Consider the following 24,172-nt stretch of genomic DNA (forward strand, 5'->3'; position numbering starts at 1 on the left):
GAAAGCGGGAGCAGGGCGGGAGGAGATAAATTAGGAGTTTGGGAATAGCATATACATATGCACTATGATACATAAAATAGATAAACAACAAGGACTTACTATATAGCACAGGGAACTACATTCAATATCTTGTAAAAACATAATGGAAAAGAATCTGCAAAAGAATATAGATATATATCCACAACTGAATCACTTTGCTATGTATACCTGAAACTAACATAACACTGTAAATTAACTATACTTCAATTTTTTAATGGTAAAAAATTAAAAATTAAAAATAAATTGATTAGGGAGCCATAGCTGGTCAAAAATAAGGCAATAAAACAATAAAAGGTCCAAAATGCAGTACTGACCAATAATTACCATTTCTTTAAAGGACAGTACCAAAAAAAATCAGCATGGAGTGGACGAAGATGGAGAATGGAGAAACATCAGAAAAGACTTTATGGAAAAGGTAAGGGGAGTGAAAATGATTATGAAATGATTGTATCATGCAACATTTACATTTATTATATTTACATGTTACATTTGGTACATTGTACCAAATGCTAAATAAAATAGCATGCTCTTCTATTTCAGAGACCCATTGAGAAGTTAAATATTGCAACCTCCTTAGTAACGAAGGTCCATTTCTAACAACCTCAATTCTAATTGAGACACGCCATCAAACATCACCGGAAAGTTGCCTACCTGGGTACTGTCTCCCAACTTCACACATGTACTTCTTACTCTATGGTTGACAAAAGTCAAAGCCAGTTCCAGGCCAATCCCAGGAGAAAACCAGTAAATACATAACCTCCCAGGTGCCCCCGAGGCCAGAAACCAATCCCTAGAATTGTCACTACGAAGACTATGATCTCCTCCTAACCAATTATGGCCCTTCCCATAGATGAGGTTCAACCATGTTTCCAGTTTATTAAACCATATTTTATGCTGGGCAGAAAACAAATGCCTGACAGAAGTAAACCAAGGTTATATACTGTTGGTGGAAGGGCAATTTAGCAATATCTATGACAATTCTAAGGACAGACTCTTAACCCAATAACACCACTGCAAGGATTTATCCGATAGGCACACACATAAAATAGGATGCTTTGTTGCAGGAGGAAAAAAAAAGCTTAAAACAAGCCCAAATAGGGCACCAATTATAAAGAATAAGGTGCAGACATAGAAAGATACATTAACTGAAAAGAGCCAGCTGGATCAGACCTTGCATATTGTTCAGTTTGTGGGTTTTTAAAATTTTTTTGTATATTTTTATTGTTTTTACTTACATTACAAATTTCTAGAGAATGAAAACAACAAGGGGGGAGTAAAATGAGGACTTTATTTAAGCTCTTCTGTACCGCTCCAATGTTTTCACCATGAGGTTTTTTTTTTTTTTCATTTTAAACACATATAAGAAAAATACCTGAGCAATGAGAATTCATAAGAATGTAGCCCTAAATTGCTCTCAGCAGTGAACAGAGTCTTAAAGAAAGACTCAGTGACTGTCAGTGGGCTATAATTCCTACTCAGGAAGTAGCCTGATACAGTTAAGAGTAGTTTTCATGAACAAGGCATGAAACCTAAACGGTTTCTTATTAGTCATCATTTAATCAGAAAACCAAAGAACTTTCCATACGCCATTCTGCAAGCTAAGAGCATAATCAAAATTTTATCAGTGCATTTTCCATAATTTTAAGGGGAAAGGTATGGAATACAATTAAAATACAATCCAGCACATTATGAATTAGATATCCTGTTCAATGGATGCTAAAATTTCCTTATTTCTATAAGGAAAAAAGGAGTTCAAGATTTGCATATACTAACTAATACATATAAAATAGATAAACAACAAGTTCACACTGTATAGCACAGGGAACTATATTCAATATCTTGTAGTAACCGATGGTGAAAAAGAATATGAAAATGAATATATGTATGTATATGTATGAAGCATTATGCTGTACACCAGAAATTAACACAACATTGTAAAGTGACTATACGTCAATAAAAATATACATACACCAAAAAAAAAGCTCTGAAGGGCTTAGAAGCACACACATGAATCCTCATTAGAGTTTCACATGTAATAGCAAAAGCAAAATTGGAAACAAAACAAGAGGAGGCTGAGTGAATAGACTGTACTGTAGCCATACAATGAAATGCTCTGCATCCCTATACTGCAGATATAGAAAGATGTTTGTGGCATATTTAAGCTAAAACAAAAAGCTGATTACAACAGCATTTGTGGCACAGCCCTATTTGGAAAAAGATACGTGTATTTACACATGCGTGTTGGGAAAGGTTAAAAGGAGTTAAAGCATAAATGTGACTTGTGGTTATCTCTGGGCAGTGGGATTACAGGAGAATTTGTATGTGTATATTTCAGCTGATCTCTATTCCAACTTTTCTATTAAAAAACAATTTTAATTTTGTGATTTTTAACTTGAAAACTGCTGGCTATCTTATCCTTCCTAGGGACAGGAACCCAACATTCTTCTATTGAAGTGAATTCCACATGAAATGTGTTGCTTGTCCTCTTTTCTTCCCCTTTGCGGGTCTTTCGATAGTTTTTCTGATGCTTTAGAAACTAGAGAGAGAGAGGGGGAAATGACAGGTCTAACCTTTTTAAGGTTGTATTTTTCCCGCCTTTAAATGCTGCTATTATATTTAGGCCAGGGCTTCCTAACCTGGGGCAACTGTGAACCAGGGGACATTTGACACTGCCTGGAGACATTTTTCATTGTCACAACTGGGAGAGGAAGGGAAGTGTTTGCTATTGGCACCGAGTGGGTACAAGTCAGGGATGCTGCTAAACATTCTACAGTGCACAGGACAGTCCCCACAATCGGCTTAAATAGTCCCAAATGTGAACGGTGTCCAGATCAAGAAATTTTGTGTTAGGGTTAATGAGTTTCCAGGGGTCATCCTAATCTTCCACTAACAGCACCCTCAAATAGCTATAACAAGGCATGGCCGTCACGGTGGAAAATGCACTGCTGGTGGAGACAGAATATCTGAGTTGAATCCTGGATCAGCTCCTTTTCTGGCTGGAAAACCTCAGGTAGGTGACCACATCATCCTGCTGATCTTGCACCTTCCTTTATAAAATGGAAATACCACCACCCATGTCACGGGGCGTACAAGAAGTTTCAATACAATACTGTCAGAGAAAGGGTTTTGTAAACCACATGCACCATGCACGTGTAAACGGTATTATCACTCTAGGATACCAATTGTCCAGGTTCACCAATGAAAACACAGAGAGGGTTTCAATGGGTCTTCACCTAGCACACACCTACTGCCCTGTGTCACCTACCACAGCAATGATTTTCACTAAATATGGAGACTGAAAAACATCAAACATGCTGTTTTTATACTACATGTTTCTTGATCTAAGTTGTGAAGCTGCAGATCTTAGTGGTCAAGTGACAAGACCTGAAGTCAGACTCCTAGGAAAGAATCCCAGCACACCCTCAAACTGGCTGGTGACTGGAGAAAGTGACGTAGCTTCTCTCTGCCTTGGTCTCCTTATCTGTCTATCCAAACCAAAACCCTTCAGAGTGAAATAATTTATCATCTGACCCACGACATTTGGAAACAAAAAGGGCACTAACAATGTCAATGCTAGGACAACAGGCAGACACCAGGACAGTCCTCTAGCAAACAGGGACACGAGGTCACTCTAAAGATACGGATATTCACAGCGCCCACCTCACAGGCTTGTTATGAAGACTAGATCAGAGAAAAGAGGCAAAGCACGTAGGACACACTGGTAAGTGCTGGCTGTGATTTACCCCTCTTTTCTCTCCATTCATTCAGCAAGTACTTAGTGCCCTGGCACGATGCTTGGCTCCAAGAAAGGAACAGTACGTCAGATACACACACTCCCTGTCCCCATTGGGGTGTGTCCTCTTGTGCCACAGTGTGTGTGTGTGTGTGTGTGTGTGTGTGTGTGTGTGACAGTCCTTTTCATACACATACACAATCACAACACATACAGAATTAAACACAAACCCACAGTGAGCACCACAGATCAAGAATGACAGGAAACACATACCCAATGTCTAAGACTTCAAAGTCTCCTTCATAAACACGAACAATGAAAAAGAGCTTACCTAATCTACAAAGACAAAAGGATTTTATCATTATCCCAAAGTCCCTGATTCAGTGGAAGCTGTTGCAGTTTGACAAAGTTAGCTATCATTGCATTTCACCAGGCACATTAAGTTTTGTAATAGCATGTAATGTTTAAAAGCACATTAAAAAGTAAAAATAAATATATAAATAAAAGCACATGAAAGTATTTGCTCCCTTTCATTTCTACACATATTCCGTTACAACGAACTGAGTATAATCTGTCCACCCTGACAGCTTTACAGAACACATACATTATGAACACTAAGTTACTCTAGCTAGCTTTTGTATTGAGATCCACTTATGTCTTTCGCCAAGAAATAAGCAGTTTGATTCAGTATGTTCAAACAATTTTCTCTAAAAGCCAATACTCAACAGTAAGAGGTGGACGTTCCTTATTTCAAACAAAAGTTCATTGGCTTCTAGGGACTTGAAACACTAATCACAAGTTCCCTTCCCTCCTTCCCATGCACCCCTCCCCAATTTCAGTAAAACTGATCTCGATTTCATACTATTACCATAAATCCTCACACCTGAATGTTTCTGCATTCAGCTGCCGGCCCTGCCTTTTCCTCCTCCTCCTCATTCCCATTTGCCAGGCCCACCCTCAGCCAGCCTTCTTTTGTGCCCACTTCTGACCACCCCTACGGAGGCCTCATTCCAGTCCTTGAGCAGCTGTTAGATCTAAAACGCCAGTCAGGCCCCATCCCTGGGAACACAAAATATAGACCTAAAAAAGAGAAATTCTATCAAGTAACCTGGATGTACATAATTCAGAACAAATCATGGGCCTCTTTCTGTTGTACTCCATGCCTGTCTTAACTCAAAGAAATTTAAATTAGTGGTGTGTGTTTTGATTCGATGGTTACACAGATATGTTCAGTTTGCAAAAATTCAACAAGCTTCCTCTTATATGCATTTTATATATGTATATTATATTTCCATAAACATTTTTTAAAGTCACCTATATCGTGTAAACCTCCATGTAAAGTAAGCATATATTACATATCACCTACACTAGTGTGTGTCAAATTGTTTCCAAACTTTGGGTTGCCATCAATCAATGGGCCACATAATCAATTTAGAAGGTGCTCATCAGTATTTTTTGTGTGGTGAGAACATTTAACTTGAGAACCTGTAAAAAATGAAGTGCACAATACAGTATTGCTGTACAGCAGATCTCTAGAACACATTCATCTGGCATAACTGGAACTTTATACCCACTGAACAGCAACCTCCCACTTTCCCCACCCTAGCCCCTGGCAACCAAAACATGGAAACAACCTAAATGTCTATTGACAGATGACTGGATAAAGAAACTGTGGCATATACATACAATGAAGTATTACTCAGCCTTTAAAAAGAAGGGAATCCTGCTACATGCTGACCAGCATTCTTTGAAAAGAATGGAGAATCTAAGAGTGTATCACACACAGGGAAGGCAACTACAGCTTCAGGAAGTGTTTTGCAGCCACATGTATGTGTGCATATAAGCACATGTGTACTAAGTTGCCAGATTTTTTTTTTTAAACTGCAGGACATAGTCCAAAAAAGCCTAAGAAACACCGAGTATACCAACTAAATACATGGATTTAGAAGCCAGGGAGACCTGGGTTCAGACCCTGGCTGGTTAGAACCTATGTAACCTCTGTAAGCCTCCATTTCACCATCTCTAAAATGGGGGTAATATTATCCACTCCCTGGAGTTGCTGTAAGGGATCAATGAGCTGACAAACAGCCCACCACACAGCACTGAGATACTGTCCCTGCCCCTGCCGCCATTTTCATGGTGGCCTGGGCTAGGTTCCTTATCTACAGGATGGATGTTTAAAGGAAACAGCCAAAGATGAGCAGTATCAAGGCCAGTCCCCATCACAGGACCCCTTCAAGCCCCTCAGGAGAACAAACCGCTAATGTTTGAGACCGGCAGGGCAGTCAAGCTATTGCCCAGCATACCAGGTGGTAAATTGTCCAGCTTTAGATTCTGACCAGAGGGAAAACCACTTTGCAAGATAAGAGGGTTTTCCTACTATTCTTGGCAGGGGGCAGGGAAAGGCAGAAGGGGAGAAGGTCTCGGTAAAGAAATAAGTATTTGTTTAAAGCAAATCACTTTCAAGACAGGTGGTTTTCATTTTGAGAATAAAAATGATGCTTAAAACAGAGGGCTACTCTGGACACCAACCAGGGGCTTACCAGGAGAGGGAAACAGGGCCCTGGGGTCCAGAGTACTCCCAAAGTGCCAGAGCATTGATGGAGACATGTGGGGTGGGGAGGGTCCAGCACAGAAGAGATGGAACTCTATCAGCTTGCAGTCACACACTACTTAAAAGTCATCCACTGTATCAATCATCCAAAGCCACTATTCATTCAACAAATATTTGTTGAGCTACGTGGGTCGAGAACTGAGTTAGGGGCTGGGAATACAGTGGAATAAGACAGACAAGTACTCTGCCCGCACCGGGGCTGAAATCAGAGGGTGGGGAGACAGCAAGTGCCAAGTAAATCAATGAGGCAAAGAGGGATTTACAGGCTGCGACATAATGGCTCTGCAAGAAAGAGATATGGTGATGTGACAGGAAGGGAGAAAGGAAACTTAAGATGGAGGAAGTCCCTTTAGATAAGATGGCCCAGGAGGGCTTCTCTGAGTAACGCCCGAAAGCGGAGCAAGCCAGCCAAGCAAGAGCCAGAGAAAGGAAGGGTGCTCCCAGGAGAGGGCACCTCAAGTGCCCAGGCCCAGCAGCAGGAAAGGACTCCGCAGGAGCTGGGCAGCCAGGGCGCCGGTGTGGTGGAAGACAGTGGCCAAGGGGAAGGTGACCGCGACGAGGCTGGCAAGGCGAGCACGTGCCAGACCATACAAGGCACAGCGGCCATGGGCAAGAAAGCAGATTTCAGTGAAGAGCAGTAGACAGCTACTGAAGGTTGGTAAACTGTGATACATGATTGTGATGTTGGTTAAGAAAAAAAAAGGTACTCTTAAATCATCGTTCACGAGAAGTATACAGATGACACGATGTCTCCAAAATCAATCATAAAAATTAGCACTGTGTTAGAGCTCATGGGTACAGTACCTGAGGAGTCCTGCCAGCTAGAGGCAAACAACTGTAGCCTAAATAGGTGATAAAATACGTGGAATTCAATGGGGGGAAGGGGTGGGAGAACTTGTAACTGACAAGGAAATGCTATCATTAGTAATTAAACTTGCAGTCAGCAAATATAAAGCACAGAGTAAACCTAATTAACAAGACAAGCTCTAGAAAGTCCCCTAAACAAGCAAATACACATAATGGTGAGAAGGCAACTAGGACTTGATCACTGTGCATAGTGGTTGCCTAAATCCATGAACAAGTTGTCTGAAACAACTGAACGGAAAGTCACCACAACAGTGTCCTACACCGACTTCTGAATCAGAAATCAGATGAACTACTGCGCAGTGTTCTTCAAGGTTTATCTTTTCTTTGTCCTCTCCCTTGTGCCGGCTGAATATAGGTGTTCATAACTTGGAAACTCAAAGCTGAACCAGAACTGGCTCTTCTGAATGATCACTCTCCCTCCAGGACTCATGACACAGCCTCCTGACCTGGGTCCCCAGTCCCCATGATCTTTCATGCAAACAGATCTGTGAGACATGAGAATGATCTTCTCACACCTTCCCCCGGAGACCTCCTTGTTCCAGGGAGTCGCTTGGCCATGACCAAAAGGGCAATCAGGCCAACTGGCCAATCTCAAGATAAACCTATGACACCAACCAAGAGAATGCAACAGCCACAAAGGCTGCCCCCAAACAAGCTGGGGGCATTTCAGCACACTACTTGCATTGATGGTATAATAACCCACTACGGAAGCAGAAGGGGTAAAAAGGGCAAAATACATCACTCAGAGAGTGCCTACCAAGCGCCAAGGGCTTTCACTCTCATTACTTCAAATAATCCAGCAATACCATGACGTGCAATGATTACAATTTTCAAATGAGAAAATTAAGACTAGGAGAGATTTTTGTTAGTGGCCCAGGGCTATGGTTAGCTTAGTGAGGATTTGAGCCTTGCCTGCCGCCTTGACAGGCACGAGCAACAGGACAGTGCCCTGAACAGACCCCAATCTAGCGCTCTGTCCTGCCTCCCATCTCAGTCTCACCTCCCGCCCCTTTATTCCTGCCTGCCCCAGGAAAGCTGGGTTCCACAGCTTCATCCCAGCCTCCCACACCTGCCAGCGGCCTCAGAAATGCTACCTGCTCCCAACCCTTGATAAGGACACTTCAATGCTGAAAGGGCCACCTGCAGGCGTGGGGATTCTGGAGTGGGCTTGGCTGGCTGGGGTCGTCTTGTGTGCTGTGTCGCCTGGAAAAAAACGCATTGATAGCAGTCAGGAGAAGGAACAAGCCCTCATACCAGACTGACAGGGCTGTTCACCATCTTTACAGATGCTGCTACGCAGAGGGCTCAGCCAAAAGCCACTTCTATCACAGAGGAGGGCTTGGGGAAAGACATTCTCTTCCTCCACAAACAAGAAAACTGACACCAGGGTCCAAATGGAAAACGGTGTTGCTCACCATCGCGGAAGGACTGAGCCGGAACCAAATTCCCCATCATGTCTCCCGCCCAGCCTACGAAGTAGTCAGACAAGAGGCTACAAAAGATGCAGATGTGATAACAATCGAAACAGATGTATGGCCTACTTACACTCTCAGACGCATCCGCGGCACTCGGGGCTTTGGCTGTGGAAAACTCCATACTGTGGAGTATGAAATGGTGAGCGCGGGCTGACTGTGTCTGAACTCTGGGCAGGAGTGTGTTCCGTGCTTGCCGAGAACTGCAAGTCTCTGTGATTCACTTGGCAGCAGAATTATTCTAAGCATCCTGTCCCGTACCCAGCCCGCCCGCCCCTCCCACTACACATTCACACTAGGTGGGTTTTTTTTTTTTCTCCTCTGCTCTTATTTCTGTCACAAATCAAGTGAAACGCTTTTTTCAAAATTAATCCAGTCTCTGGCACTTGAGAATGTGGAACCTTTGTGACCCAGGAGGAGAAAGAGGAAGACGAGCCACCTAATTAGGAAGAAGTTGTAACTAACGTGGGGGGCGGGGGGGGGGGAGTTGGAGAACCGCAAAGTCTGCAGCAACAGCAAAATGGAGATTATTCGAGACAGCTGAAACACTCCACCCAGCCTCCAGGAGGGGACATGCACGGGAAACAAAGGGCATATGGTGTTTGCTTTCTTCAACATCCGTTCTCACCATTAAGAGCTGCACCAGCAAACGCTCAGTACTTACATGAGGACAAACCTCACTCCAAAACAGACTTGAAAATACAGCTCATAATCAAATAAACTACTTTGCAAAGCAGAGGCCTACCTTGCTTTTTCACTACATATAAAGCAAAATTTAGTAAAGTCCAAATAACTGGCAGACTGTCTATTTGGCTTAGTGAAGCGTGAATTATACTTGAAACAAAGTCAATTTTTGTTCATTTCAAGTTCATATAGTAACTCGAATACTGACATATTCAGGACAGGATTTTATTTTTTTTCCTCCAGGAGAGATTCCAAGGGGCTAACTTAATAACTAGATAAGAATGATGTTCTATTATTTACTACTAGTGACACAGTTAAACATTTCGAGCCTAAAGCAAACAGGTTTTTCTAATGAGACTTAAATCATTTATTTCCCACATAAGTTAATGTGACCACCGGTCCCAATTTTACCCACACTATTATATTATCCAAAAGTAAACTTCAGAGCACTCCCTGACTAAATTGTGATGAACTCCTGAACTAGAGAGATCTCAATTCATGACACTTTTCACAGAGACAAAAAGCTAGGGTCAGCTTCAAAGATGCTCATGTATTGTTCCTCACAAGCCTCCTGAGCAGATCCCACTATTGGTCACAGGTGCCCACCCAGCCCCCATAGAGCCCACTCCCAGCTCCAGAGAGCAGCCTAGTTAATTGGTTTAGGGTGGGCAACAGGAACTAAGCTCACCCATCAGACTGTAGGAAGGAACTCCTCCTACCTACCCACTATGAAGGAGGAAGCAGGGGGCCCCACTGACAATGGATGCCATCCTACAACTGCCTCACGACCAGAGAGGCCAGCACTTGGGTGAAGCTACTGCCAGACCGACACTGTGGAGAGACAGCAAAAACACAGGTCTCTGATGTTACGTTAAGCAGCTGATCATACTGCCCTCTGGGTCTACCCTACCTGTAGCCTCCCAATTACATGAGACAGCAGGCATCTGTATTTAAGCCAGTCCCAGACAGGTTTCTGTTATATGCAATCTAAAGCATTGCTGACAGGAAAGGTCTGGGGAGCCAAGGGTAGGAGTTTGTAATTTGGCAAAGAGACTCCTTAAAGTTAATAAAACACTCATAGAAAACATTCCCCTTAATGTTAAAGAAAAAGGAGAAATTACAAAGATGACTTCTTGCCTATGGCTGGACATGGAAATGGGAATGACTGCAAATGGGCAGAAAGTTTCTTTGAGGGGTGAGGACATGTTCAAAAATTAGATTGTGGTGGTTACACAACTTGGCAAATATACTAAAAACCACTGAACGGGACACTTCCGATGGGTGGATTTTACAGTATATAAATTAGATCTCAATAGACTTGTTTAAAAAAAAAAAAGCTGCATGGGCACAGATTCTCCTTCAGAAGTCACAGGTTGAAGGAACTTTCCTCCATCCACACGTGACGGCAGCACACCCCTGCTTAAAATCCTTCCTTCTGTGCTTCTTGATTCCCTTTAGAATCCAAGTTCCTCACAAAGGTATGCAAGTTCCTGTCACCTCCTGGCTTCACTTCCCATTTTACTCAATGGCAAGACTGACTTCCAGAAACTCTTCACACTGTGTCCCCTCTGCCTCTGCTCACACTACACCCTCTTCCTCAGTCCTCTCCACCTGATCTAGCCCTTCCTATCCTGCCCAGGCTCTTAGGTCCCCTCCCTTTTGGCTCCCTGAGCATATACGGCACTCACCACATTGGGGTGGAAAAGTGTTTCTGGGTCTGTCTCTCCCACCAGACTGTACTCCAGGGCCTAGAACAGCACTCCAGACATGATAGACACTCAATGGATGCCCACTGAATTGGTCTGATCTTTCTCTTCGGGGAAGGATACCAGCTTTTCCCGTAGGTCACTTGTGTCATTGACACTGGGAGTGGGAGAGCGAGAGGTAGGTTCCAAGTGTCCTGGCTCCCACCCACGTCCACTTTCCTACAGTGACTTCGGGCTCAGCAAGGGACACAGGCGCCCATATCGTGTACATGCAACCCTGTAAGAAATCCCTTATCTCCTACCACGCCGAGCATTTCTGCTTCTCGGCCAGAATGCTCCCTGGTGCAGAGGTAACAGTGACAATGCACATCACCCCTCTGGCTGTGTACAAGCTTTCAAAAAAAGGAAGAGAAGGAACGTCTGACTTTTTTCTTTTCTGACTATGGGGTTTCCCTTATTTTTTCTAACCCTTAGACAAGGTAAGGAGCTGGGGCACCAAAAGTCACAAATGCAACAAAAATGGGAAATACCTGATTTTAAAGCAAGACTACACATTTTAAAAGGGACCCAATAGAAGGAGGAATGCCGGCAAGATCGTCTCCACCTGGTGTCTTACCTTCCTGCGGGATCTCAGGGGCAAAGATCAATAGCAAAATTTCAGAAATGTTAAAAAGCCAGTTGCTGGAGAGCCTCAGTGATCAAAAAAAGAAAAAGCCACACTGAAGGGAGCAACCCACAGAAGCCCACCATGGAACTGGTGTTTCGTCACAACAAAGGCATAGGCCAGCCCTCCCACCCAGCTTGTCCTGGCTCTCTGAACACCACCCAAAATGAAACTCAAACCCAGGAGCGCAGGAAAGAGCTGAAACAACACTTTATTCGCGACAGTAATTTCAACTCCTACCTCATAATCATGACTCCTCTTTTCCATATTTGGGCCCCAGCTTCCCTGGACGTACTCCGGGAGCCTTCGCAGACATTATCTAATGCTAAGCAGGTCAACAAACTAATCATTAAGTGCTCTCCTTTTTCCTCTGTGCTCTCTGATTTAAGGCAGACTGGGCACAATCATGAAGAAGAACCGGTCAACTCCCTTGGGTGCGGGCGGGGAGGAGGGCGGGAGGGTGCTAAGATTTCTCATATAGCTTAGATCAAACAGGAAGCTCTTAGGATGTCAGAAAGTTTGTCTTTAAGCATCTCAATCTGATTCCTACAGTGAAATTTTCAAAGCTGTCATTACCTGCTCCCCCCACCGAAAAAAAAAAAAGCTGGCAGATTTATTATCAAATCACTTCAGTAGCTTTTTTTTCTTCCTAAACATCTATCTGGCCTCAGCCCCAGTGACTCTAATGTATTGGTTTGGTGTGGAGCCTGGGGATCCACGGTGTTCAAACTCCCCCAGGTGATTCAGGTGATCAAGACAGCCCTAAAAATAGAAGGCTGGGTGGACAGGGTCAGTTACAGCCCTGCTACTCAAAGTAGGATCAATCTCAGCCTTCCCCCACCCACCCAGCCCAGACTCCCTGAATCCGAATCTGCATTTTATCAAGATGGAGTAGGCAGAATGGATCTGTAAGAAGGCACTGTAGAGTTTGAGAAGCTCGAACTACACCATCATCTGGCTTCAGAATCTCCCTGGTTGTGTCTTGCTTGTTTCCCTTTGACAAGTGAGAGGAGCAGTGGGGCGGGGGGGTTACCATCAGAATTCAGGCTGCTCAATTTGTCAAGATCTTACGGATGAACAACAGGGCCAAATCCCGCTCCCTCCCTCCCTCCCACCCTCCCAGAAACTGTGAGTAGTCAGATTAAATGTAAAGGGAGTCAAAAGGCTAGACACAGCCTGTTTTTTCAATTAAGGCGATACATTTTTCCATTTGTGCTGGCAGCATCCACACGTGCATTACTGCGCATGTTTAAAGCTACCAGCCACGTCTGACTCCTATACCATCACAGCAGCAGAAGCTGCAAAGTCTCTGTGTATTAAAAGCTCCATGTGGAAGCAAAGCATGCCAAGATAAATAATCCTTAGGACTAATGAGAACTACTAATTGCATCCATTCTTAAAAATCAATATAATTCAAGAAACTTTTTAGAAATTCATATGCTTGTTGCCCTTCTTCAAATAACATCATAAGGCATTCACAGGAAGTCGTGGTTCCAATTGAATGTGGCTACATATTAAAAAAAAAAACTCTCACAGTAGCCTCACACCCAGCTCAGCCAAGACTCCTAGCAGGTTCTTAGAACCTGACAGATTAGGGTACCCCTCATGCTAATTAGGATTTGTATTGTTGCTGTTGCTGTTGTTTTAATGTAGCCAAGGCCACCAGATAATTCTGTAACCCTGTACTGTAGTACAGTTCGGAGTGAGAGAGCAGGGACTCAAGTTAAACCACCCACAGGTTCAAATCTAGCTCTGGCAGTGACTATCTGTTTTCCCCTGGGCAAGTTACTTAACCTCTCTGGTCCATGGGAAATGGTGTATAAAAGTTTGCTGTTTTTCCCACCCAGCATCCAATACCATGAATCGTACAGTAAGAGAACTATGCACACAGGAGATGCTGTTATGAGTACTGGGTAGAGAACACTTCACCCAGATTGCATTTCCTTCAACAAATGTTCCGTTACCAAACACCAGCAACCCTTCAGTTGTGTCAAGAGAGGTGCTTGTGGGGAAGTTTTTTTTAAAATTCTATATTGAAGTATAGTCAATTTACAGTGTTGTCTTAGTTTCTGGTGTACAGTATAGTGATTCAGTTATACACACATATATTCTTTCTCGTTAAACAGTAGGACCCTGTTGTTTATTGGAAGGATAAAGTAGGAGTTTGGGATTTGTGGGGAAGTTTTTTTTTCTTTCCTCTAATGGCAAAAAAACCTCAGAAATCAATGAATATATAAAGTTCTTCTTTCTGATAGTGTACTTAATATGGTATACGACTTATTTATTCTCAAAGAATAAGAATTATTATAGAAAAAATTATGAAAAGCATTTGAGCAGGTGCAAATGTAGTCTACAAAACAGCAGATGGGTATCAATGACATAACAGTTATTGAGATCACAAATGCTGATTTCCAGAATATTCTGGGTTCGCAAGTGCCAGACAATATTGCCTTCACAGTATTAATACTACAGAGTAACATATGTAGTAGTAAGACAGCAGAGGGAACTGGGATGTTGAAACTATTTAAACCAACCATTTTCATCTGTATTTAAGCACACATGACAAACGAACAAATGATAGATTCTTCAAAGTGTGTTTATTAAATCCACTCCCCTGGGCAGTTTCGCTAACCAATACTTTAAAATAAATTGAGTTATCCTAAAAATTGAACAATGATGTCCCCTCCCTTTTTTTTCACCAGAGGCTCATTTTGAGAATATCCATCCTTCCAGTTAGTTCCTACAAGGCAATCATGGGAAGTCAGGCTACTGGGGTTCAAATACCAAGGTTGACCTATAATAGATCTGCAATCTCCATTAAGTCAGGTAACCTCTCTGGGCTTCAGTTTTCCCATCTGTAATATAGGAATCATCACTACGTGGGGTGGGGGAGGGGTGAAGATTAGCTGAATTAATGCACATTCTCTACAATTATGAAGAATAACAGACTTTGGATAAATAATGAGGCCTCTGCTCACAACAGCAAATTTATACTCCTTTTCACTCTGTGCCAAGTCCTGGAGTGGTTATAAAAAAGGTATAATGAATTCTCCCAGTCCCCCAAAATGCAGGAAGAGAGGAGTAATTCCTGTATGTCTTTTAAAAAGAGAAAAAGAATTTGATGGAACCCACCTACAATTTCCTCCCTGGGTTAGCCTTGACAGTGCAAGGGTTGCTTTCATCATTCCCAAAGCGCTGTGACTTTCTAGAGCACTAATATTATGCTGAGGGGAGCCAAGATTATTCATGCCTCAGGGCCTTTGCACTTGCTGATCTCTACTTAGATGGCCCTTAGGAATGGAAGGACCCTGCTCATCACTCGAGAGTGAGCTACAGTGTCACCTCCCCCAAGAGACCTTCTCTGATGACTCTGGTTGAAACAGCTCCCACATTCCACCAGTCACTCTATCCTTTTCTTCTCCTGCATTTCCTTGTTGCATGTTTCACGATCTATAGTTACCTTTTTGTTTGTCTGCAGTTATGCTCTCTCTCCTCTGTTAGAATGTACGGTCCCTAAGGGCACAGACCTTGTTAAGCACATTCCTGAAATGGCACCTGGCACATAAGGGGCACTCAGCGGACAGAGCTACCTAATAGACGTGTTTTTACTTGTTTGAGAGTTCCAACAACTGTGTCCAATCTGTGTCCACTGTGATGACTGCTTCCTCTCTTCAGACCACATCTTCTTGCCTTCTGGCATGCCTTGTAATTTTTGGTTGAAGCCAGACATTTTGTATAGGGCAGTAGATACTGGGGTACATGAGCCCTTAGTGTGGGGATTTATGTTAATCTAGTCACAAGTTGGGCTGTGTTGAGGTGTGTTATTCCGACAGACATCAGAAACTTCCAATTCCTCTAGTGATCTTTTTGCTGTTGTTGTTCCCTCTCCCAGCTTCAAGGCTTCCCTTTGTGCTGCTCCCCAGAGACAGCCTGTCTCATGCAGCTCTCCCTGCTGTAATCCATTGCTGTTATTCCTGGAGGCCTGTTAGCATGCTGGGTTCCCAAATATTCTAAGCCTTAGTCTTTGGTGTGCACAGTGGGCCTGGGCCTGTGTCTGGGGGGTGGGAGTTAGCCTTTGCAAGTGCTTCTGCCCCTCCTCTGGGGGTGGAGCTCTCCCACCCCTTGCCCCCAGCTGCAGGGGGTGCCCACCAGCTTCTCAGTCCCCAGCCTTGAGGCCCTTCTCCCTGCAGATTGAGACTTTTGGGGGGTGCATCCTTCCTCCAGATGCAATGGAATTTCGCCAACGCCCTCAGCCCATGTCCTTCCCCCTGCAGAATATGCCTTCTGTTCCTTAAGGGACAAGGGTCCCAGTGGATGTCTCAGTGGCTCCTGAGCCAGTATCCCCAGCCCGCACTGTGAGTTTTCTCTGGATTTTCCCCAGTCTTCCCTGTGAGAGCCAGGTGGGGTTCCTGGAGGAAAGGCCTGCAAAAGGGTGGGACTCCCTTCTCCCCCACTGCTGCCCCCAGGACCTTCACAAGCTCAGACGAGCTTCACACTCAAGCTAGCCCACACTCAGCCTCCAGCAATCTGTCCAAACTTCAGCTTGATCTTCCTACCTACTTCTGTGGTGTCCAGTGGCTTTGGTCTCTAGTACACAGAAGTGTTGTGTCTCAGAAAGTGCGTCTCTCTCTCAAGATTCTGAAATGGCTGTTTGCTCGTGAACTCAGTTCTCTGTTAATTTCTAGTCTGTCCAGATTTTTTCTTGTAAGCGTGGGAGGGACGTTTCTGCAGCTCTCTACATCTCTGAGCTGAAACCGGAAGTCTGTTTACTGATTTTTAAAGAATCAGAAATCAGTATGATAAAATGGTAACATTTGATAAAACTTGGTGGTGGATAGGTAGATATTTATATTCTTATGTTCTGCTACATTTTAATAGTTCAGTAACATTTCAAAATCAAGGTGTGGGTGGCTGTGGTGGAAAACAGTACTGTAATATAAATAGACTGAGATGCGAATACAGCCTTGGTTCTTGTTCAACAATATATAGAAATCACCTGAATTTTTAAAAACAACCAGCATTCTTGGCAACACTTCAGAAACTGTTATGAAAAAAATACAAATCACCCCAACACACCATTAAATTTCAGTGTCGAAGAAGTGAAAGAAACTCAAATAGAAAAATAAATGTCCTAAAGAGAACAATTTATGTGTGCATGTTTATAAGTCAAAGTATATGACAATATTACATGTTAATTGATTCATTGTCCTTTAAATTGATAGCCAACGATTATTATTCATATTCACAGAAATTTGAAGTTACTGATGCACGTGCCTCTGGACCACAGGTCATTCAGCAAGTGTTAGATCCCAGGCTGCAATACATCATGAAACACCTGGGAACCTAATATCACAAACCTGGGGCTGCCGCTCCTCCCCTTACCTGCGTTCCTAACTCAATATAACCAGTAATCATATATAAATGAAAGCAACAATGTCTTGGTAAAATCTAGCTCATGGAAAGAACGTCCCCTTATTACTTAAATAATTCACTACCTTAGATAATAGCAAGTAAATTATATGCTGTGGGGAAAAAATGAACCATTAATGATTCCAAAACTTCAGATTAATCTTAAGGATTGTATATTAAATTCAATTAAACCAGATGAATATTTAACACACTTCTTATCTGTACTTAAGACCATTCTAGCCACTCTAGGGGAGAAAATGGACAGACATGAATAATCTACCAATCTCTGCCATCCTGACAGACACCACGATGGGTTACAGGGCTGCGAGGAGCCTGCATGACTGGTGGTTTGGGGACAGCAATGCCTGACACAGGCCAAGAAGAGCCCTACTGTAAGTTTCATCAGCAAAGAGAGTGACTTTTAATTATTTTTATGCTTTAGTATTCACTTGTACGTTCCAATTAAAAGGGGGAAGAAAGGAAACCATTTTCAATAAAGTGGAATGCATCTTCATTTGGCTTTTATTACAACGAATGAAGAGAGGCCTCAGTCTGTATGTAAGAAGACTAAAATGGGATGCTGCCACCAATGATGAATCTATAGTTTTAATTACCATGTGTGGCTCTGGGAGATGCACCCCAGGTAGAAGTGCAATCAGGGTGACCAGTGAGACAGCTAAATAACACACTTCCCCTGTCCGAGAACCATCGCTTGTCAACTACATTATGTCGTTACAAGGGTTGCTTACAAATCAACTACATCCCTGCCTTGCAACAGGCTCGAATCTAGAGTTCATCTCTAGCTCGAGGGCTGGGGACTATGTTTAGCTGAAAGTTGGCAGCACCCTAGACTTAATGGTCACCTTAAAACATCTGTTAATGGAACCCATTCGAATTCAAGTTTTAAGATAAAAAGATGAGTTCAACTGAACAAAAAATACCAGAGGCTAAAAGAGAAGAAAGGTGTACAGATTTTTAACCACCACTGACAGGAGAAGCTCACACTACAACTGCATGGATCATATGGACCAAAGAGATCACCTGTCATGTGACATTTTGAACCAAATAACAGAGCGTTCCCTAAAAAAATACCAATAAGCACAAAGAGCAATTTCTCAACAGTTGAAACCACACATAGACGTGCTCTATATTCAAATGTGTTTCAAAGTTCACATTCTGTACCACCAGAGCCTAATGTCATAATTACTTGTTTCATACAGAACAGATGAAGCGACTTTCATATCGCAGATGTACTTTGTTTCTAGTCAGGTTGGCCATTATTCCATTTTTGAGATTTGAAGAGAAAAAAGTTGTGCATGCACTCATGATTTTGCAACTGAAACAGTTAAAGATTGAATATAAGCCAAGTTGTTAAACAGCAGTTACAGAATGACAGCAATAAACCTGATTCCTTTCCTATTTGTGCCTATGAAGGCCCCAATATGACAGTGTGACTATGGGTCTAGCAGTTATAAATTGATAATAATTATGGTTTTAAATAGTTGTAATGTATCTTTCGCCCATAATCTGCCAACCTATTGCTTTGGAGGTCGTTTCTTTCCTATGAATTACATGTGGTCAGAAAGCCAATCCCGAGCAACCAAAGTGTCCAGCAGCCGGCATCACACTGCAGACAAGGAGATGCTGTCCAGACACGCAAGTCTGGCTAAGAACATGGCCACATTTTAACACCTACATCGATGCCAATTACAGTTTATTACAGTCATGACTAAAATGTACATCTTTTAAATACAATTTTAATTTATTTTTTCTTCCGTGATTTGCAGAAACCAGTCCTTTTTGGTGGTAACCTGGCCCCCACTGTACCGGTACTAGTTATCTCAGATCTTGACAGTGGCCTTGTTTTACAGTCAGGAAAATTACAGCCCTGAGAGCTTCAGCACGGCCACCAATGAGCTGTTCTGCCTCCTTTGAAGAAAGGCTCGGTGTAAGAGGAGACAGAGGCCAGAACGTCCCCACACCACCTGGGAACGGAGTGCCCCGCCTCTCTCAGCACCCTGGGCCTTTCGGGAGAGCCAGGTTCGCCCAGCTCCTCGGCTCCTCCCTCTGGGCCTCCATCTGGGACCACCTGCCTCCAGAAACCTGGGGCAGGATGTGGTTTGGCTCGGACAACCTCTCGGCTAACAAACGCAGGCCAGCCCACTTTGTTTTCCACCCGGACTCCCAGACACAGGATATCATCCCTCTGTTGGTTTTCTTGAGAAAAACCTGGTGGTCCCAGAGGAAAGATGACAACCAATTAAACACTCATTCCTTCGTGACGAGTGAAACAGGCAGTGAAGCGCTACACCAGACCAGCGTCCTGCACCTCGTTCCACAAACAGCTAAATACACATGTGTGTAGCTTTTGCATCAATGCGTGTGGTGACCACACGTTAAAGAGATATTCACGTTTTCACCTCAGCTCTCCCTGAACCTCCCGCAAGAACTTCTTGTCTAATCTTCCTCGGTGGCAGAAAGATGAGGAAACGTACCCCTGAGCCTGGGGAGGAAATAACGTTACTTCAAATCCTCTTGGGAGTTAAAAAACTAAAGTGAAACAAATGTCTCCTGGGCAGTCCTGGAGGTGCACTGCCCACACGTCCCTTCAGGACAGAACTCATGTTTTCAGCCTCTGCCCCAAATCCTAGCTTGTCTTCCACCCGAGATCACCTTCCTCCCGAGATCACCTTCCTCCCACCCCCAACCCAGGCACTGCTGGAGAAGGGGAGTGCCAGTGCCCGGCCATTTCTGCTCTTCTGTCATGCAGGCTTTGCTCAGAAGCTCCCTGCCAGGCTGGCTGGGGCAGAAGGCATTGCAGTCGGCGGCCCTCCCTGCTCTGCTCCCCGGCCCTTCCATCTTCCAGGGCTGTTACCTCCCTTCCACAAATAAACCTGTGCTCTACCTCCACCTGGGCACCACTGCTCACAGCATCCAGCTGACAAACACCATCTCTGTATTTTTCCAGTCTCTCCAGCTGGCTTAACACTTATATTAACAGCTAATATTTGTTGACGGATTAGTAGGTATCACACACCACTCTGAGTTGCCCCACGCGCATCATCTCAGGCCCCCCGAGTACACTAGCAAAGAGGTACACTGATGTTGCGCTTCCTGTATTTTCACAGGAGGAGATCAATGGCTACCTGGGCCGAGGGATTAAATAGCTTCCCCAAGGTCTTGGGGCTAATAAACCCTGACTCCAGCTTCTAGGATCACTGGGCACAACTGCTCCAGGTCAAAGCCTGCTGAGTTCCGGCACAGACCTCAGTAAGGATGTGCTGAATGCAGCTGATCTACCAGGCTCAAAGGTTACAGCGGAAGAGGCTGAAATTACTTGGTAGGAAGACAAGGGCACAAGAGACTTTCTTCCAGCACACAGTGTGCATATTGCACGGAAGGGAGACGGTCGTCCTTTCACTATTATCTACGCTACGGATGTGTTTACATATATTTCTCTACCTCCCCCCTGAAAAAGAAACCCTACGTGAAAATACAATTTTAAAAAGGTCTTCAAGTAAAAGTTGAATGGATAAGTTGAAAAGCTAAAAAGAAGTTTCGTGGTCATGCAACTTGTTCACATATGAAAACTTTTATTCTAAAAATTACCATTTTTATTTCACAGGACTACCATTCATTCCATTTCATGTTTCTCAATAAACTTAGGAAGACAGTATCTGTTCCTTAAGGCTTCCCTGAATAAAGATGTCATGCAATGCATCACATTTACTCTGCATTATAAACATGGAATGTCCTGCTTCCTGTTTTTGGAGACACTGACTTTTTTTTCATGTCAAAATTTATCAGTCTGAAGAATCTGTACATTTAGCGGGCATGTGAACCAAATTTTTTTTCAAATTCTAACAATGTGGTTTAAGACCTCCAATAATACTGATCAGATTAAAAAAACAAAACAACCTTACAGGTACTCTGTACTTACTTGCATGAACATAATAGAAGAGTGTAATATTTGGGGGTTAAGAATAGTAGCAATTTTCATTTATATGCCCAAATTGGACTTATCCTGGAAAGGGGCCAAAAAAGCCCCTACTATGAGCTCCCTTTATACCAGGTGCTCATCATTATTAATAGTAATATTAATAATGTGTAGCTGGACTCAACATGCATTTTTATTTATTCATCCTTGGGTCCCCAGAGCTTCCCAGTACCTGGCACTTAAGAAAATAACTGCAGCTCATACAAAAACTCTACCAGGATCTGGGTACCGTCTCCCTTCACAGACAAAGAGGCTGCTTCGGAGAGGAAGGCACCATCTGAGGCTGCAGCCATGGGCAGTGACCTGGGCCTGGCCCCCCCAGCCCCTAGAACCACCTCTGCAGTTCCTGCCCCATTCTGGGAGCCACCTGCTGGGAGGCTCTGGACCCAAGTGATCACTCTCTCCCCAACCTGAAGCATCTTCCTCCCCTGCCTTCTAGAACATTCAGTGGCCTGGCTCTGCTCCTCCCCTCCTCCCATCCAAGTACTAACCAGGCCTGATCCGAGATCAGACGAGATCGGGCACGTTCAATATGGCCATAGATGCTTTTCCTCCTCTTCTGGCCACTCCCTGTCAGTCTCAAGTCTGATTCTACTTTCAACACTGGGGTGCCCAAGGCTTTTCTCTCCTCTGATCACACTTTCTCCCCAGGTGATCCCATCCAGTCTGGGCTTTGAAAACTCCCAAATTCCTACTTCTAGCCTGGCCCTGGCAATCCAGACTCACATCCTCAATGTGCTTCCCGGTGCTCAGGACAAAAACCTTACGGTCAATCCTCTCTCCTCTCTCTCTCACCATACATCCAGCCTTATCAGCAAATTCTGGCAGTTTCCTTTCAGAAAGATTCAGAATCTGCCCACTTCTCCCTACTACTGCTGCCACCCTTCTGGTCTCCCTCTGGCTTCCTGTGTTGGCCTCCAAACTGCCCTCCCCGCTTCCACCCTTGCCCCTTGTAGTCTGTTCTCAACACAGCAGCCAGGGGGCTACAGCATCACTGGCCACATCATTCCCCAGCTCAGAGTTCCACGATTACTCCCCATCTCACTCAGAGTCCCAAGGCTTAGGCCCTACCCGATCTGGAACCCCATGACCTCTAAGCTTATCCCTTGCTGCTCTCCCCTGGGTCTCTCCCCACCAGCACTCTGGTCTCTGTTGTTCCTCTAACACACCACTGACTTTCCTCCTCAGGGCCTTTGCACGTGCTATTGGTTCTGCCTGAAAGGCTCTCTCTGACAGATCTCCCCCACAGGGCTCCCCTCCTCACTGCCTCAAGTCTTGACCTTCAGTGAGGCCTTTGGTGGCCTCCTTATCATAAACTGCGATCCCACCTCCTACACAGATATGCATAACCACCATCACAATCAAGATACAGAACTGTTCCATTTTAACAAAGTAACTCCCTTGTGCTACCCTTTTCTAGTTCCACCACTCTTCTCCCTACCCTGTCACTGTCCCTTGGCAACCAGTAGTCTTTCTCCAACTCTATAATTTTGTCTTTTTTTTGAGAATGTAATATAAATGGAATCACACACTACATAACATTTGAGACTGGTTTTATTCCCAAAGCACAGTGCCCTTATGATCCTTCCAAGTTGCTGCATTTATTCATTCCTTTTCATTGCTGAGTAGTAGTCCCTTATAGCAATGGACTGGAGTGTGTTTAAACATTCACCCACTGAAAGACAGTCAGGTTGTTTCCAATTTGGGGCTATTATAAATAAAGCTGCTATGAACATTCCTGTACAGGCTTTTGTATGGACATAAAATTTTATTTCTCTGGGATGAACATCCAAGAGTACAAATGCTGGGTCATATGGCAAGTGCATAGTTAGTTTTATAAGAAACTGCCAAACTATTTTCCAGAGCAGCCATGTATGAAAGAACCAGCTCCTCCACATCCTCACCAGCATTTGGCATTACCACTATTTTTTTTTTTTTTACTTTAGCCATTCTAATGCTCATTCTAATACATACATAGTACTATCTCCTTGTGACTTTAATTTTCATTTCTCTAATGGCTAAGACGTTGAACATGTGCTTATTTTCCATCTGTATGCCTTCCTTAGTGAAATGTCTGTTCACATCTTTGACCATTTTTAATTGGATATTTTGACTTCTTACTATTGCATTTTGAGAGTTCTTTATTCATCCGAAATACAAGTCCTTTGTCAGACATATGGTTAGCAAATATTTTCTCACAGTCTGTAACCTGTCTTCATCCTCTTCACAGGGTTTTTCACAAAAGTTTTTAATTCTGAAGAAGTCTAACTGATTGATGTTTTCTTTAATGTTCTTCAGGTGTGATGTCTAAGAACTCTTCACCTAGGCCTAGGTCCTGAAGATTTTCTCCTGTGTTTAATTCTAAAACTAACAGTTTCATATTTTACATTTAAATCTATGACACATTTTGAGATAACTTGTATAAGGTGTAAGGTTTAAGTAGACGTCCATTTTTTTGCCTCTGGCTGTTCAATTGATCCAGCACCATTTGATGAAAAGGCTCTTTCTGTCACCGAACCGCTTTTGTACCTCTGCCAACAATCAGTTCGGCATATTTGTGTGGGTCTCTTTCTGGGTTCTCTATTCTGCTCCATTGACTTATGCACCTATCCCTCCACCAATACCACACTGTCTTAATTACTATAGCTATTAAAGTAAGCCATAAAATAGGGTAGATTCCTTCTACTTTGTTCTTTTCAAAACTGTTTTACCTATTCTAATTCGCTTGATTTTCCATATAAATTTTAAAATAAGCTAGTCTACAAAAAAAAAAACAAACACTTTACTGGGACTTTGATAGGAATTACCTTAAAGCTATAGATTAATTTGGGGAGAACTAACATCTTTACCTTGTTGACTCTTCCAATTCACAAACACAGTATCTACCTCTCCATTTATCTAGATCTTCTTTGAATACTTTCATCAACATTTTGTAGTTTCAGCACACACACCATGTCCATGTTTTGTTAGATTTATGTCTAAGTGTT

General features: G+C 43.3%; 1 protein-coding gene across 5 annotated transcripts in view; it reads right to left on the bottom strand.

Moving 5' to 3' along the window:
* The window catches only part of SH3KBP1 (SH3 domain containing kinase binding protein 1), a 255,819-nt gene that overhangs the window by 215,389 nt on the left and 16,258 nt on the right, over positions 1-24,172 (bottom strand). Inside the window, exon 1 of one of the 5 annotated variants that reach the window (XM_032475868.1) lies at positions 8,799-8,911. The exons of 3 other annotated variants lie outside the window; for them this stretch is intronic. In XM_032475868.1, coding sequence (XP_032331759.1) covers positions 8,799-8,849 — 51 coding nt within the window. In that variant the 5' untranslated portion in view covers positions 8,850-8,911. Of the gene's footprint in view, positions 1-8,798; positions 8,912-24,172 lie in introns of those variants that run through there. One more of the 5 variants, XM_006194203.2, reaches the window with a different exon arrangement.

The sequence above is a fragment of the Camelus ferus genome, chromosome X (assembly GCF_009834535.1).
Source record: "Camelus ferus isolate YT-003-E chromosome X, BCGSAC_Cfer_1.0, whole genome shotgun sequence".
Taxonomy (NCBI): Eukaryota; Metazoa; Chordata; class Mammalia; order Artiodactyla; family Camelidae; genus Camelus; species Camelus ferus.